Below are 13,918 nucleotides of genomic sequence, written 5' to 3' on the forward strand. Positions count from 1 at the left end.
CTTTCCATATCCTTCCTGATTTCACATTACATTCTGATGAATATTATATCATCTTTGTTGATGTCTTGAGTTGAATGACATCTACGTTACAGAGCATTTAGCCAGGAACCAGCTTTAGCTTGAAAAACAATAGGTGTGAAGCGACTGACATTCAGTTTAGAAGGCCGATTTTTCTCCCATGGGATTGAGGCCTTGAGTTGCCAGTTATCTCTGTGTACATTGCAGACTTTTCTCAATAATTAACTTGACCTCCTGCCCTTGTGTGTGATTTGTGTGTAATAGTGTGTGCATGTGTGTGTTTTCCATGCAGAGGCAGCACATAGTCCCTCATGCTTGCCAAGCTCTTGCTGCAATGACGCTAATCCAGTGAGCTTCTCAAGTCTCAGTAAGGAATGCCCTTTCCCTGTGTCATGGAGATTATGGGCCTAACAGAACCACTCTCTTCTTTGGGGAGACACCAGAAGTGAGCCATTGACTATCTGACAGAGTACAGTCATGACCTTCGTAGAATTAAATCCAAATCCAGTCAGAACATTAAAGTGAAACTATATCAGCTGTTTATCTGTGTTTCTAGTTCTCATTGTCATACTTCTGTTTTACTTCCTGTTTAGGACAGGCTGACAGGCTCTTTAGCTCATTATGATAAAGTTTTGAATGTGTCTGGCCTTTCACCCTTTTTTAGCGAGCATGTCAGGAGAGGGGAGCTACTCGTGAGTGTGTGGAGTGACAGGGAGCAAATTAAGCTGCCCCAGACTGGCATTCTTTATAAGGGAAAACAGCAAGTGAAGTAAGGAGAGAGAGAGAGCGAGAGAGGGCTAGAGAATGAGAGTGGGCTTTTGAATGGTCTTTGCTCATATCTGAGAGTGGGAGGTACAAGGCAGGCTTGGTCTTGTCTTTGAAATGCAGTGGTGACAATGAGCTTCTGTCTCTGCCAGGCTCAGAGTGGGGTGAGACATGCTCCTGTGTCACGGGAGGGGCGGCGTTCTGCGTAGGTCAGAGGTGAAAGGTCAGGCGCAACTGTTCAGGCTCTCTTTTTGAATGGAAACAGTAAGTTATATATGTTTCAAGGGACCTGGTGTGAAGACTGACAGGAGCTCAAAGGGAGGTGAGAGATAGAGAAAGCACTTTCTCTAGTTGAAATACAGGAGGGTTAAATTCTTAGCCCAGACGGGGGCTAGTAGAGGAATGTGATCATATGGAATGATCCACTAAGGGTGGGATTAGTAAGAATGTAGTCTAGGATGGAACAAAGATGAGCTCAGGTGTAGGAAACAGTGCTATGCTGCCGTCTCTCCCAGGGAAGCAGTTTATTTTGCTGCTGCTTTGTACATTGGGGTAACATACTGTGGCATGACTCTGATGGCTCACACCTGTTTGACACACTAATGTCAAACTATACCTGCTCTTTATAGAGACTTTCTCACTCACCCATGCACGCAAAAACAGTGGAAATGCCTAAAGCTGTAGATGAATAAGCTGTAGTTTCTCCTTTTCTTTTGCTGTGGAGCATGCCAGTTATTTAAATAGGTCAAATCAATTCTCAGATGGTTTTTCAATCTTGAATTAATGATCACAGATGTCATAGGCTTCTCAGTTGTAAAAAGCACAAGGTAAAATAGGATGCTTTTCTTTATAGACAGTTTATAGAGTGTATATATACAGACATCTGTTTATAGACAGATCTTCATGCAGTTTTATGTAAATAGACCTCAGTCCTCATTAATTATTTTAATTAATCCTTTCTGTATGCTTATCCTTATCCTCCAAATGGCACTATGTGGATTTAAGTACACAAGACACCAAGCTTGTCTGTATACGCTGCTGTAATAACCCAGACTGAAAGCAGAAGAGCCTAAGAGAGAAGGTATGTGTGGGTGGGTGGAATTTTAAAGCCTTTAAGCTAAGTGCAACAAGTGATGAAGTGACATTGTGTGAGACCTTTTTTATTCCAGCCAGGAAAAAAAGAAGTAAGCTGTGTGGTCATTGTGCATTTCTGACAAGAAGCTCAAACCTACTAAAGATAGCAATGATTTAACAATGATTAAATATCTTGTCCTGCTCTTTCCATGTTTATTAGCTTATTCTCTGTGGGATTGTATGATGTGCTCACGTTAGACTCACGTTACAGCCAGGTCCACTTACGGTTATCAGGAGCTTTAGCAAGAGGGGTCGGCTAATTACGAGCATGGTTATATAGTCCTTTCCTGCCATTCAGACATGTGTACGTGATTGGATGTATTTTCACAAGAGTGTGAAGGATGCCTGGAGAAGGTCCCAATTATTTCTACACATTACACAACCATGTGAATTGTTTCTATAACACTGCTATGTGTAAGTAAAGCCTTTGGCACAGAGAGTATTATATTTGACCTTTTGCTGCTTTTCACTGAATTTCAGTGAATTTAGGTAGTGTGTAAAAGCAACAACCCGTGTTTATTAAATATTACATTGTTAAAGATACAGAGCTGTTCTGTGCATATATTTTGCATCATTTTTTATTTTTATTATCTTTCTTTTATAATGTAAAAGGTTAACCAGTGTATAATGATTTGGTCAATTTGCATTTACCATTTATTAATTTGTCACATGCTTTTAACCAATGCAACATACAGTTAAGACAGGATGCATTCCGAGCATTTCAAGCATAGAGCTGTGCTATCATCAGGAAAGCACAAAATTTCAATTTTTAGCTAAGATCTCTAACCAGTGAGTAAAGGATCAGTGTAATAAAATGAGTACTGTGTGCTGATGTCCTCCAGTGGTCATATACTGTAACTGCCCACTCCTGTCTCCCCACGTTTAATCACGGGGCTTGATTTATTTATACAACATGTTAATAATGAACCACGGGTTTTTTTAAGATGAATGTTAGACAGAATCCTAAGTTAAGCTTGTGATTGAAGTGAGGATATGTGTTTTTGTGTGTGTGTGTGTGTGTGTGTGTGTGTGTGTTTGTGTGTGTGTGTGTTGATTGGATTGGCCCCACATGTCCCATTGTTCCTCTCTGTCAGTGACTGCATTGTCACAGTGGTTATATTTGTGTAATGGCTCTGTATCCTCTGTCATCATCTGTCTTCACTGCCTACTCTACTCACCCTCTTTCAATTCAACTGTAAATTAGTATATTTGTCATATATGTATATATACTGTATATATACTGTATATATATGTAATTACATTCTCTTTTTCTTCCACTGGAGTTATCCCTCAATCTTGCCATTGTTATGTGTTATAGCACAGCGCTGGCAGGACAGAGAAGGATAGAGTAAAAATCAAAGTGGTCCATTACAATGTGAAGTCTGTTTTTCTGTGTAGAATCGTATGACGATTAGCCTCTCTCTTGACCATTTAAAAAGATTCAGCTTTAGTCTTTCACCACCTCCTACAAGTGTTACTGTGTGCAGCATTCACAAATTTAGATTAACATTTTAAAACGTTTTCTTTCACACTGCCGTTGCTTAAACAATGCATGTGCATGCACACTTAAAAACAGACTTTTTTTCCTCTTAGTCCTAAATTCAGTTTGGTGGGTGCGTTCCTCCTACTATATCAGGAATCCAGCAGTGACAGCCAGGTCGTTGAGTCTAAAATGAGTCGACAGAGATACAGAGTGAGTCGAGAGAGAGAGTGCAGGGAAAGAGCAGCTGATCACACCACCAGCAGGCTGCACTGAGCTGGACACTTTAAAGACAAGCACAGCAGAAATATAGACAGGGATAGAGGGATGGGGTTAGAGGAGGGGCTGCAGAAAAGGATGAAACACCAGTCATTTTAATGACAGTGTTCACACCAGCTTGACAAATAGGAGGATTTGGAAGAGGAGCTCTGGAGGAGGATACTGGGTAAGAGTGCCAGTGGAGACTTTAGGAGCATGAACAAGTATAATGTTCTTCCACTTTATGGAGCCTCTGTAATGTTCGTTTGTAGCTCATGGTTCAGTACCTGGCTGTGGACATCATCAATGGATAATGAACAAAACAAGAACAGGCTTGTTATGTAAAAGGCAAAAGAGGCCTCACTGAGTTTGGCAGAAGAGGATGTTATCAACTTTTTACAATTGGACACATCATTGGATTGATAAACACAACTGGGTGAAAAGCACCCCTGAAGACCTTACCGGGGTGATGAATGGACTATGTCAAACCTTCCACACTGCAGAGTAAGACAAGAAATGTTAATAGCAAGGCTTGGCAAGACTTTTTCTTCTACATTTTTCTATACAGGGAGTAAGAACAGCATTAACAAATGCTGAACTATTTTGATTAATTGATTAATCAAGTAATTGATTAATCCACGTAAACTGAAGCCTGGAACGTTTGAAGGGTTGCAAAAGAGAGCAGTTACTTCAGAGCTGACTGTACTAAATGACCACCAGTCAATTCTGAAGTCAGGAACAGGCACCAGAAACCTCTTAATAAGGAGATCTTCTTCTTTAATGATTTAGGAATGTTCTGGAGATTATATTTGAGTGCAGATGCTCGTGTCCAGGGAAAAGTGAGCATATACCTGTTTGTAGGCATGACCCCAGTGGAGGACTGACCCTTGCATTTCCTGTCAAGGGGTGGTTGTGACTTTAGGCGGGGATGTGGGCTATGAGACGCTCAGTGTTGGGGGTTCCAGCTCCAGCTGGTAAGGAATGGTGCTTTGAGTTCCCAGTGGGGGTGGACTGCAGTGACCCTGAGCCTCGCTGTATATGGCTGGCGGCTTTGAGGAGCTTAAATGTCCGACATAGTCATGTACGGTTCACCAGGAGGAACATGCTGCACTGGCATCTGCATGGGGTAAGACATCATATATGTTCAATGGTTGACGAGCTTTATAATCATCCACCAGAATTGGGAAAGTTTCTGTTATATTTTATATGTATTTACTTACTGATTTGGATTAGCTTATCAGAATAAGAGTCAGTATGTACTTTCAAAATGTACTTTAAAACATTATAGCACTTTAATTATTTAATTAGATTTTATTTCATTGTAATTGTCCAAAGAGTATGCTATGTTGTAGAAGTGTTATCTTCTTCATTCAAAGCCTATATCTGTATTTCGTTACTCATCAACCTGGATAAGTTTGTCGTTATTTTAACTGTCCTAAGTGTGTATTTTATTGGTTGGTGGTACTCTGTGCTTTTAGTTCTGACAGATATTTTGAGGTTGGATCTGAGTGCTGTTTAGCCGTAGGGTCTGTGCTGGCTTGTCTTGGTGCTTTGCTCTGTTGGGGTTGTGTCTACACCTCCAGTGCCTTACATAAGGAATGCTGCTTGGAGGGCCACTACTGACTGGTAGAGAGGAAGAAAATCAGAATATATTTGTGTGCTTGTTGAATATGTGTAAGTGTGAGTCATGGACGACAGGCTACATCATCCTACCATTGTCAGTGGTTATCCTGAAGAAAAATGGGTTAAATAAGTCAGAAATGCTAGGATTTAGCTGAGGAAAAAAGAAAATAAAATTTAGTATATGATCATGTAATATTATTATATTATTTAAAAGTCTTTATAGACAAGAGGCAAATTTTCTAACATGTTTTGGGAATTTATTTTGTCAGGGAAATTAAGAATTGACAGTACTTTTGTCCGTGTGGGCTATGATCGTTGCTTATGTGATATCATGATGCAGTGTCTTATGGATGATCTATATGAGTTAATCAGTCATCTAGCATATTCCTGACAGTGCATTTCCATGACTGGGACAATGTTAACATGAAATTGTAATTTAATATTTTATTGATATCTAAATTAACATTCTGTTATGCAAAACCTGTTCTATTTAAAACATTTCTTTACATTTGATATTATGGGAGAAGTGAACTTGTATGCTGATGCGAATGCTTAATTAGCCAAGGCAGAAAGTTACCCACCTCATGGCATTAGTGTCTCTAATGCTTTCCCATCCATAATTTCATATCATGTAGGAGTTCTGTCACTATATACAGAGCTTTTAGGGCTAAATCACAGCTTGTTTTTCTGATAAAAAAAGGAATAAATAACAATAACACCAGGTTATATTTTTAATAATTCATTATTTTAATCTTTTAGTGGGAAAAGGTCAAGTGTACGGAATGCTAAAATGTACAGAATACTGACCTATGCTAATTATATGTTTATGCTTAAGTGTATGGTTATGTGCATAAACATGTATGCTTATTTTAATGGTCAAACATTAAAATCATTTGGAAAACTATGAGGTCACTGTAACTGTAACATTAGCTGTATTTATCAGTTTCATCAATGTGCTATCATATTTTGGCTTCTTGTAGATTTGCAGGTCAAGTAGTTAGCCATTTAGGCTTCAGGTGACTTTAAAATTTTTTAATTACTCAAAAAATAGGAATTCAAGCCCTATGTCAGATATGAGCTGATGTGTAGTAATGTAAGAGGCGGTAGAATTTGTATGTCATCATTTGTGTATGCCATCATGGCTTGACAGGCTACAACCCTTTCTTGTTTGATTCACTTTTAAGAATGAAAAGTCCTAAAACCACAATAAAAATGTGTTTGTAGCATGCTAACAAGGAACAAACCCTTCCAAAATGGTGGAATGATCCCATAATTCAGTGCGATGTGATGTCGATTCCCAACCCCTTTTGCATATTTTGTGTGTGTGATACTGTGTCCACGTGTGTAAGTGTTCTGGTGTCCCGGAATCTTGCGCTCCTGTGTGTATGTTTATCCCTCACCTGAGTGTGACATGCCTAGTGCTGGAATTCAGAGAGGAATCCAGTCACTTAAAATCAGCACTTACCTCACTCTCATTCCTTCTCATTTTTCTGCCTGTGTGTCATCAGTTATCTCTGCATTGGGTCCCGAGTACATAGGCATTGCACAAATTCCTGCCCTCTTATATCCTTTCAGGCTCCTTTTCAATATATTATCACCCATTCTATTTCTTGAGGCTGTGTTAAGCCATTTTGTAAAGATCTGTATATCTGCAGATGCAGGGGTTAATGAGAACACAGAGACTCTGGGACTTTGACACATTTCTGAGAAAATAGAGCAGGAAGAAGTGCTAAGAGAGAATAGACAAAGAAGGGTTAAGGAAGTAGTGGGACAAGTCTTCTAGGAAGTCTTTTTATAAGACTTACTGTATAGTAGAAAGCTGTGAGCTTTTCCATATTAGTCAGGAGTATTTTTAGAGAGTAAAGGATCCCCTTAATGGCTAACTAAGGGAGGTACTGCACTTCCTGTTTCAATGTTTCCACTTCCTGTTGTTGTTTTCCGGGCAGTGCGGCACAGTGCAGCGTGTGAGGTGATGGGGGGGGGGGGGGGGGGGGGGGGGGGGGGGGGTGGGGGTGAGCTGGTGTGGAGAGGAGCCCAGAGAGACAGGAAGAGGGTGGGTGCATGAGACAGATGAGTGAGCTCTAGGAGAAACACCAACCAATTCCATTTACATTTGCCTGGCACTTTTATTCAAAGCCACTTACAACTGAAAGAAGCTACAACTTAGCAGCTGAGGGTTAAACGTCCTGTGCAAGAATCCATCAGTGGCAGCTTGGCAGTGCTGGGATTTGAACTCACAACCTTCTGATCAGTATCCTAAAGCCTTAACTACTGTATTGCCTTCCCCTGCTGCTGATGTTACAAAGCACAGAAAATTCAAGAGTTAATCTGGTTTCTTTTTAAAATGATAAAAAAAAGCAAAAAAGTTTAAAAGTTTAAGTGCTGCAAGCTAATGCACACTTACTGTATCATGCAATTCAGTATCTTCAAAATCCCTAATGAACTTTTAATCAGATTTCTCAGAAGGATTACTTAACTCAGGGTGGCCAAACTTATGGCTTAGTGTAGTAAATCTTTGCAGAGGGTGCCTCACAGAAGTAATCGCTATAAGGCATTAAGGGGATCCTTTACTCTCTAAAAATACTCCTGACTAATATGCCCAGTAAAGATGAAATCTGCAAAATCTTTACACACTGCTGTCAAGTATTCAGCAGAAGGTTTTTAAAACCCACTTACTGAGTTAGTCACTTGAATGTAGTGTTAGTGATGGTAATCAAGTAGGCCTATTACTTCTTTACTTATATGAATTAAGAGAACCTGTGGCCTGTGGCCTTTTTTCTCTGTCTGGCCCCCACCAAGAATAGTTTGTACACCCCAGACTTAACTTCGCTCTAGTGATGAGCAACTTAAGCCGGTATATCCGTTATGAAAACTATGAATAGGCCAAATCAGCAGCCCATCTGTCAAATACATCTGCCCCCTTCCGAGTGAGGTGTATTTTTGGAATTTAATGGGCTCTTGTTGTTCCAGTGCTTCCACCTTCTTCCCTACCTGACCTATAGTGAAGGATGACCTTTGTTCACACATTTTGCATTTTTGTCTGTGTGAGAGTGAGAATGCGTGCGAGTGTGTAATGTTTTAATGCTCCTGTTGTTCCACATCAGGAACCACTGTATTTACTTTTGCCCTGTGCCATTGTTGGTCAGTCCCATGTGGTGGTTGATTATAGCATCAATGTTTAAAATAGACATTCCTGAGACATTCCTCATTCAAGCGTGAAAAGGAAGGGGGTTGATCTCGTGCCCTCACACTGGGCAGGGGGAGATTACTGTCACCTTAGTGTATTCCTGAACCCACCCCTAAAGCTAATCTAGACATCATGTTTTATGTTTGGTCAAGGCAAGCTTAAGTCACCTTAACCAAATCATCTGCACGTAGAGGACATCTTACAGACAGAAAATACTAAAGCTCATAACTAATACAGCTCATTATTCTCTCTTGTGGAAGTTCCTGAGTGTTTTTGTTCACCATTTCATAACCTGGTTTCTATGCTGGTGTGTTGTAGGCAAAAGGGCCAAGAGATGGAGTTCTGTTGTCCAATGAGAAAGCACGTTCAGTGTCCAGGGAAGGTGTGGCATGGAAGGGCCCTCGTACAGTGGTGCTGCAGAAGAACTCTCAGGGCTTTGGGTTTACACTACGGCACTTCATAGTGTACCCACCAGAATCTGCCCTCCACACCTCTGTGAAGGTAATGTAGCACTGGTTCTCATAAAATCTACTAAGAATAAGGTCATTGTTGTATAATAGTACATGCACACAAGCTGCCACACTGTCTTTCTCTATTTGCTGCTGGTGGGCGTGGCAGTAGTTCCAGAAATCAAGGGAACAATATTTAAGCAATATCACACGAGCCAGAGTGTGTTATACTGAACAAAAAAATGTGCGAAATTCAGTATAACAGCATGATTGGTAGTGTGATATTGCTTTAATGCAACAATTTTATAAATAAAAAAATTAATATTGATTAACTGACATTTTGGGCACAATTATGGCTTTTTTTAAATAATTTGTTTATTTTTACTCTGCGACTGGAAATAGATCCTGAAGAAGTCAAGCTCACAGATAGCCTGTCGGCTAGCTGGCTAGCTATCTCACAATGTATCCAGTGAAATTGGCTTCCCTTCTTCTTTTTCACCTTCATCTAACGAGCTTTCATAGTTTAAGACAGAAGTTATATTCATGAAAAATGTATTGTTTGCCGTGTTATTTCATTTGCCATGTTATTTGACTAACTCTCCTGTAGTAACAGTTTAAGTGGGACTGTTGTTAGAATGGGAATTTTTTTACGTGGCGAAAATAGACAAGTGGAGAGATACAAACAGTAAAACATCCCAGTGCAGTTATGCTACATATCAGCAGCCTTGGAACGCCACCTGTCCAATCAAATTAGTGGACCGGAACTAACTGTTGTATAATCAACCATAATGAACATGTGTTTTGGGAGTAAACAATTTTATACTCTGTTTGCTATTTTTGTGTTCATATTTAATATAAAAGCTTACAATGACATAAGATTAAAATATAGACATTAGGCGTGAGTGTGTTTTACTTGAGTCAACCTGAATTTCGCACAGTTACCAAGCTATTATTAGCTAGTAACCTAATGATTTTCATATTATTTAAATTTTGTAATAATACAATAGTAATAATACAATAAAAAATAGTTGTTCCACATTGTATGATATTTAAAAAGAAATTAAAAGTCTTCCCACGCCATGATATCTACCTTTGCCCGAGTGGTTTAGCACAATAAAGCAAACAGACTTATTCACATAAAGTTGAGCTCTGCTGAACCTTTTCAGTCCTTGGCAAGCCATATTTGGCCAGGTTGCCAGCCATGTTGCATGTGGACACATACCATAATGATTCACAACATGACAATCTGGAAAAGGCCTGTTTCACGTTTAGGCACTTTCATTGCTAATTTAAGACCATTATTCTTATGCCCTTCTTTTTCCTTTTCCCATTGTTGCAATTCATGATCATACTACTCCCTTGCTACTGCCACAGCATAATTTGCTAACCCCTGACCTCGGTCACAGCAGTTGCAAGGTTCAGTCTTTCAGACAGTCATGAGACGGGTATGCAGTTCATGAGTTCAGAGCAATCTGCAGAAAAAGACCTTAATCATAATCTCCCTATGAGCTGTGGCCCTCACTTCTGCGACCTGCAGTGCGCTCCTGTCCCCCAACTCCAGTAGCAGTGAAGGGGTCAGGACAGACAGACGCTTACTTCTCTGACTCTAAAGCCTCCTGCTTTTGTGCGTGTGTCAGGAATGAGCTGTGTCAGCAAAGCCCCAAAGCCTGTGCACAGCCAGATCCAGCCAGACTGACCACTCAGCTCTCGTGTGTGTGTGTTCTGAAGATGAAGAGATTGGATGTTATCCTGTGTATCTTCTTTGTGTTTGACTGTGTTTGTGCATGTAATTATTAGTGTGGTTGGGCGTTCAGAGCGTTACTGTTAGCTAGTCTAGTCAATAGTATGAACTGCACTCCGGCTTATGTTTATGACCTTACCACTTGACAGTGGACAATGGTTCCCTCTGGTGGTACATAGATTATATTACATGAACAACTCATGGCTCTGTCTTTTTTTTCTAGGATGTAGAGAATGGCAATGGAAAAGGTTAGTTTCAGTGGTGATTACAGTCTTTTTCTCATCTACGTAACATTTCATCAGAGTGTGTTTATATGTGCCTCTAAATTAGATTGTGCTGTTTTCCTCAGGGACTCATAGGGGCCGCCTGGAGCCAATGGATACTATTTTTGTGAAGAGCGTGAAGGAGATGGGTCCTGCCCACCAGGCTGGGCTCTGCACAGGTAGGAGAAACTAAAGCTCTGGTATATTCAGTAACGCACAAGATGCAGTCCACTGTTTGTATTAAGTCTGTGTCTGTGTGTTCTTATGTTTCTGTGTGTAGGAGACCGACTAGTAAAAGTAAATGGGGAGAGTATTCTGGGGAAAACCTACTCTCAGGTTATAGCACTGATCCAAAACAGGTACAGGAATTTGTATGAGTTTCACACCCTACTAGTGCTTTGCCTGATATATACTTACTGCCTAATGTATTTACACAGATAACATTGTTCATTTATGCATTTGTGCTTATTAAGAAATTGTGTTTTTGTAGTAAGAGTGTGCTGGAGCTTTCCATTATGCCTAAAGATGAGGATGTACTCCAGTTGGTAAGTGTGAGTATGACTTTCTGCTCTTCCTCCTCCTCTTCTCTTTCTCTCCCAGATACCCACCACATTCAGTTCTACTCAGCATGACAATTATTGATGAGCTACCATTTTTGTCTTGGAGATAGATGAGATGCTGACAACTACTTAGTGATTAGTTAGCCCTGTTGTATGATAATGCTGCTGCTATAAAAAAATGCTTTGACTTCTTTCCACAGTTCTACCCTTTTTCTCCTTTTGCCCCTCTTCTTTTCATCTTTTCATAAATGTGTAACTCTGCTTCTATTTTTCCCACTTCCACAGGCATACTCTCATGATGCTTATCTGAAAGGGAATCAACCATACACCGGAGGGGCTCAAAACCTTCCAGAGCCTCCTCCAATCTGCTACCCTCGCAGCAAACCCAGCTCCTCCGGTATGCCTGGCAACCTGAACTGCAGGCGTGGGTCAGCAGGTCTCTTAGACACCCGCTCCATGGGAGACAGTATTGGGGGTACAGGCCGCCGCTCAGATATCCCAAGCCTCCATGCGCTTCGTAACCAGCGTGCTCGCTCCTCAACCATAGCCATCAGCCCTCTGGACTTTCACTTTGCCAACCACAATGCGGCCATCACCTCAGCCTCCCTGCCCCACCCGCGGAAGGGCAGCCTTCCACTGTCACAGAGTGAGCTGTGTCACCAGGCCCTGGCTAAATGGTACCACAGCCAGACAACAGAGCGCTCAGGCATGTCACACCACCACCGCAGCATCTCTCAGGACACACTGCTTTGCCACTATGGAACAGCCACAGGATTCAACCAGTCCCCTTACATAGACTCGTGTTGGATGGGTAGATGGGGTATGACTGGGGCCCAGCAATCAAACCGCTCCTGCTCAGAAAATCTACTGGCTTCTTATGCTGAATACGAGAAGAGCCATGGGCGCTCGCTAGAGAAATTGGACAAGGCAGCTGCTCTGGTTTCACCACGCTATGAGAAGTCGGCCTGTGCCCCACAGAGCGGCCAGCCAATCAGAAAAGAAGAGCAGCCCTGCTTGGCTAATCAGCGTGCAGTAATTTGTGCAGATGTGCCGCCTCTGGGCCGGGGATCCAGCCATGCCCAGGAGCAGACAGGCTCTCAGGCTTATCAGTCAGCCCAGCCCAGATGTTTGCCCACACAGACAGTAGATGACCAGATGGTGGGCTACCGCAGCTATAGTCCCTCTTTCTGTCGCAAAGCGGGCCACCTCATGCAGCAGGCTCACTCCTTTAAAGATTCTTCCTACACTGGTCCTCACCTTAGCTGGACTACCACACCTAAAACCAGCCCCCCAGATACTGTACATTCTTCAGGCAGAGATTCGTCCCCTCTGTCCATGTCTTCCACTGCCGAGACACAGAACTCTGCAAAGGAAAGCTCAGGTAGTGGACCAACAGTGGAGGAGCCTGTTCAAGCACAGATGCAAGAAGTAGTCCTCAGACAGAAGTCTCCCTCTGGCAAATGTACTCCCCACGCAATGCGCCACCCAAACTACGCTGTGCCTGTGGATCTACTCGAACCTCCTGTTGCCTCAGCCCCTGCGCGGTCCAATGGTACCCTGCAACCCCTGCCTGTGGAGCAGGACTCCCTGGCTTCCATTCCCTTTATAGGTCAGTATGGGAGCACCTCTCCCCAGTGGTTGCTTGTTTGTCACTTCTCCCCAGTGGTTGCTTGCTTGTCACCTCTCCCCAATGGTTGCTAGTTGTAGCTTGTGCAGGAAAAATCACTGTGCAGTTTTATGATGTTTAAAAAACTGAATATCTGCCATATGACATTCTATTTGAAACTACACTATCTAAATTCTAATATTTAGCAGTATTCCCTGTCAGTGAGCTAAATATTTACTTGTTCACTAATAATCGATCAGTTTATGATGCTTGATATGATATGATCTCTTTTTTGGTCTAGTTGCAAGCAAATCACATTTACATTCACAATTTAAAAGTAAAGGTCCGTTATCATTCAAAAAGAAATAGAGAACTTGTGAGAACTGCAGTAAGGAATATAACTCTGAGGACGTCTTTGAATGCAGAGATTTTAGGCAAGGGCATGGCCAGAAGAATGGCAGCAGGAGGTAACTGCCACCCTCAGTGTAAGCTTTGCAATCCCAAATGCCACCCCAACTCTAAGCTAAGATCTTAGACAACTCTCACTCCTATGCAATTAACAGAGACTAAATTAAGTGTATCTAGCCCATGTTGATACAATTATTGGACCATAGATCACTGAATCATTATTGGAAAATAATGATCCATTTAGTATAAGGAACTACACAGCAGCTATAAAGCCAATACCATAATGTAATTATAGTATATGGCCATTCTTTTTGCAACAAGGAGCAAATCATCTATGCAAATGCAGGAATAATTTAAACATAATTATGTGGGTTCACCCATTACTGTGCTGTTGCCCCCACTACCCGTCCCCTGTTGCCACTCCAT

The 13,918-nt window shown here is 41.5% G+C and overlaps 1 protein-coding gene across 7 annotated transcripts in view; it reads left to right on the top strand.

Annotated features, from left to right (window-relative positions):
- Positions 1-13,918, top strand: part of arhgap23b (Rho GTPase activating protein 23b) — a 36,332-nt gene that overhangs the window by 10,689 nt on the left and 11,725 nt on the right. For 2 of the 7 annotated variants that reach the window (XM_026914493.3, XM_026914491.3), the window contains exons 2-7: positions 8,784-8,966; positions 10,879-10,903; positions 11,005-11,097; positions 11,199-11,277; positions 11,409-11,469; positions 11,764-13,087. In XM_026914493.3, coding sequence (XP_026770294.3) covers positions 8,784-8,966; positions 10,879-10,903; positions 11,005-11,097; positions 11,199-11,277; positions 11,409-11,469; positions 11,764-13,087 — 1,765 coding nt within the window. Of the gene's footprint in view, positions 1-310; positions 1,106-3,188; positions 4,782-8,783; positions 8,967-10,878; positions 10,904-11,004; positions 11,098-11,198; positions 11,278-11,408; positions 11,470-11,763; positions 13,088-13,918 lie in introns of those variants that run through there. The other 5 variants (XM_053238648.1, XM_026914494.3, XM_026914492.3 and 2 more) reach the window with 5 other exon arrangements.

The sequence above is a fragment of the Pangasianodon hypophthalmus genome, chromosome 12 (assembly GCF_027358585.1).
Source record: "Pangasianodon hypophthalmus isolate fPanHyp1 chromosome 12, fPanHyp1.pri, whole genome shotgun sequence".
Taxonomy (NCBI): domain Eukaryota; kingdom Metazoa; phylum Chordata; class Actinopteri; order Siluriformes; family Pangasiidae; genus Pangasianodon; species Pangasianodon hypophthalmus.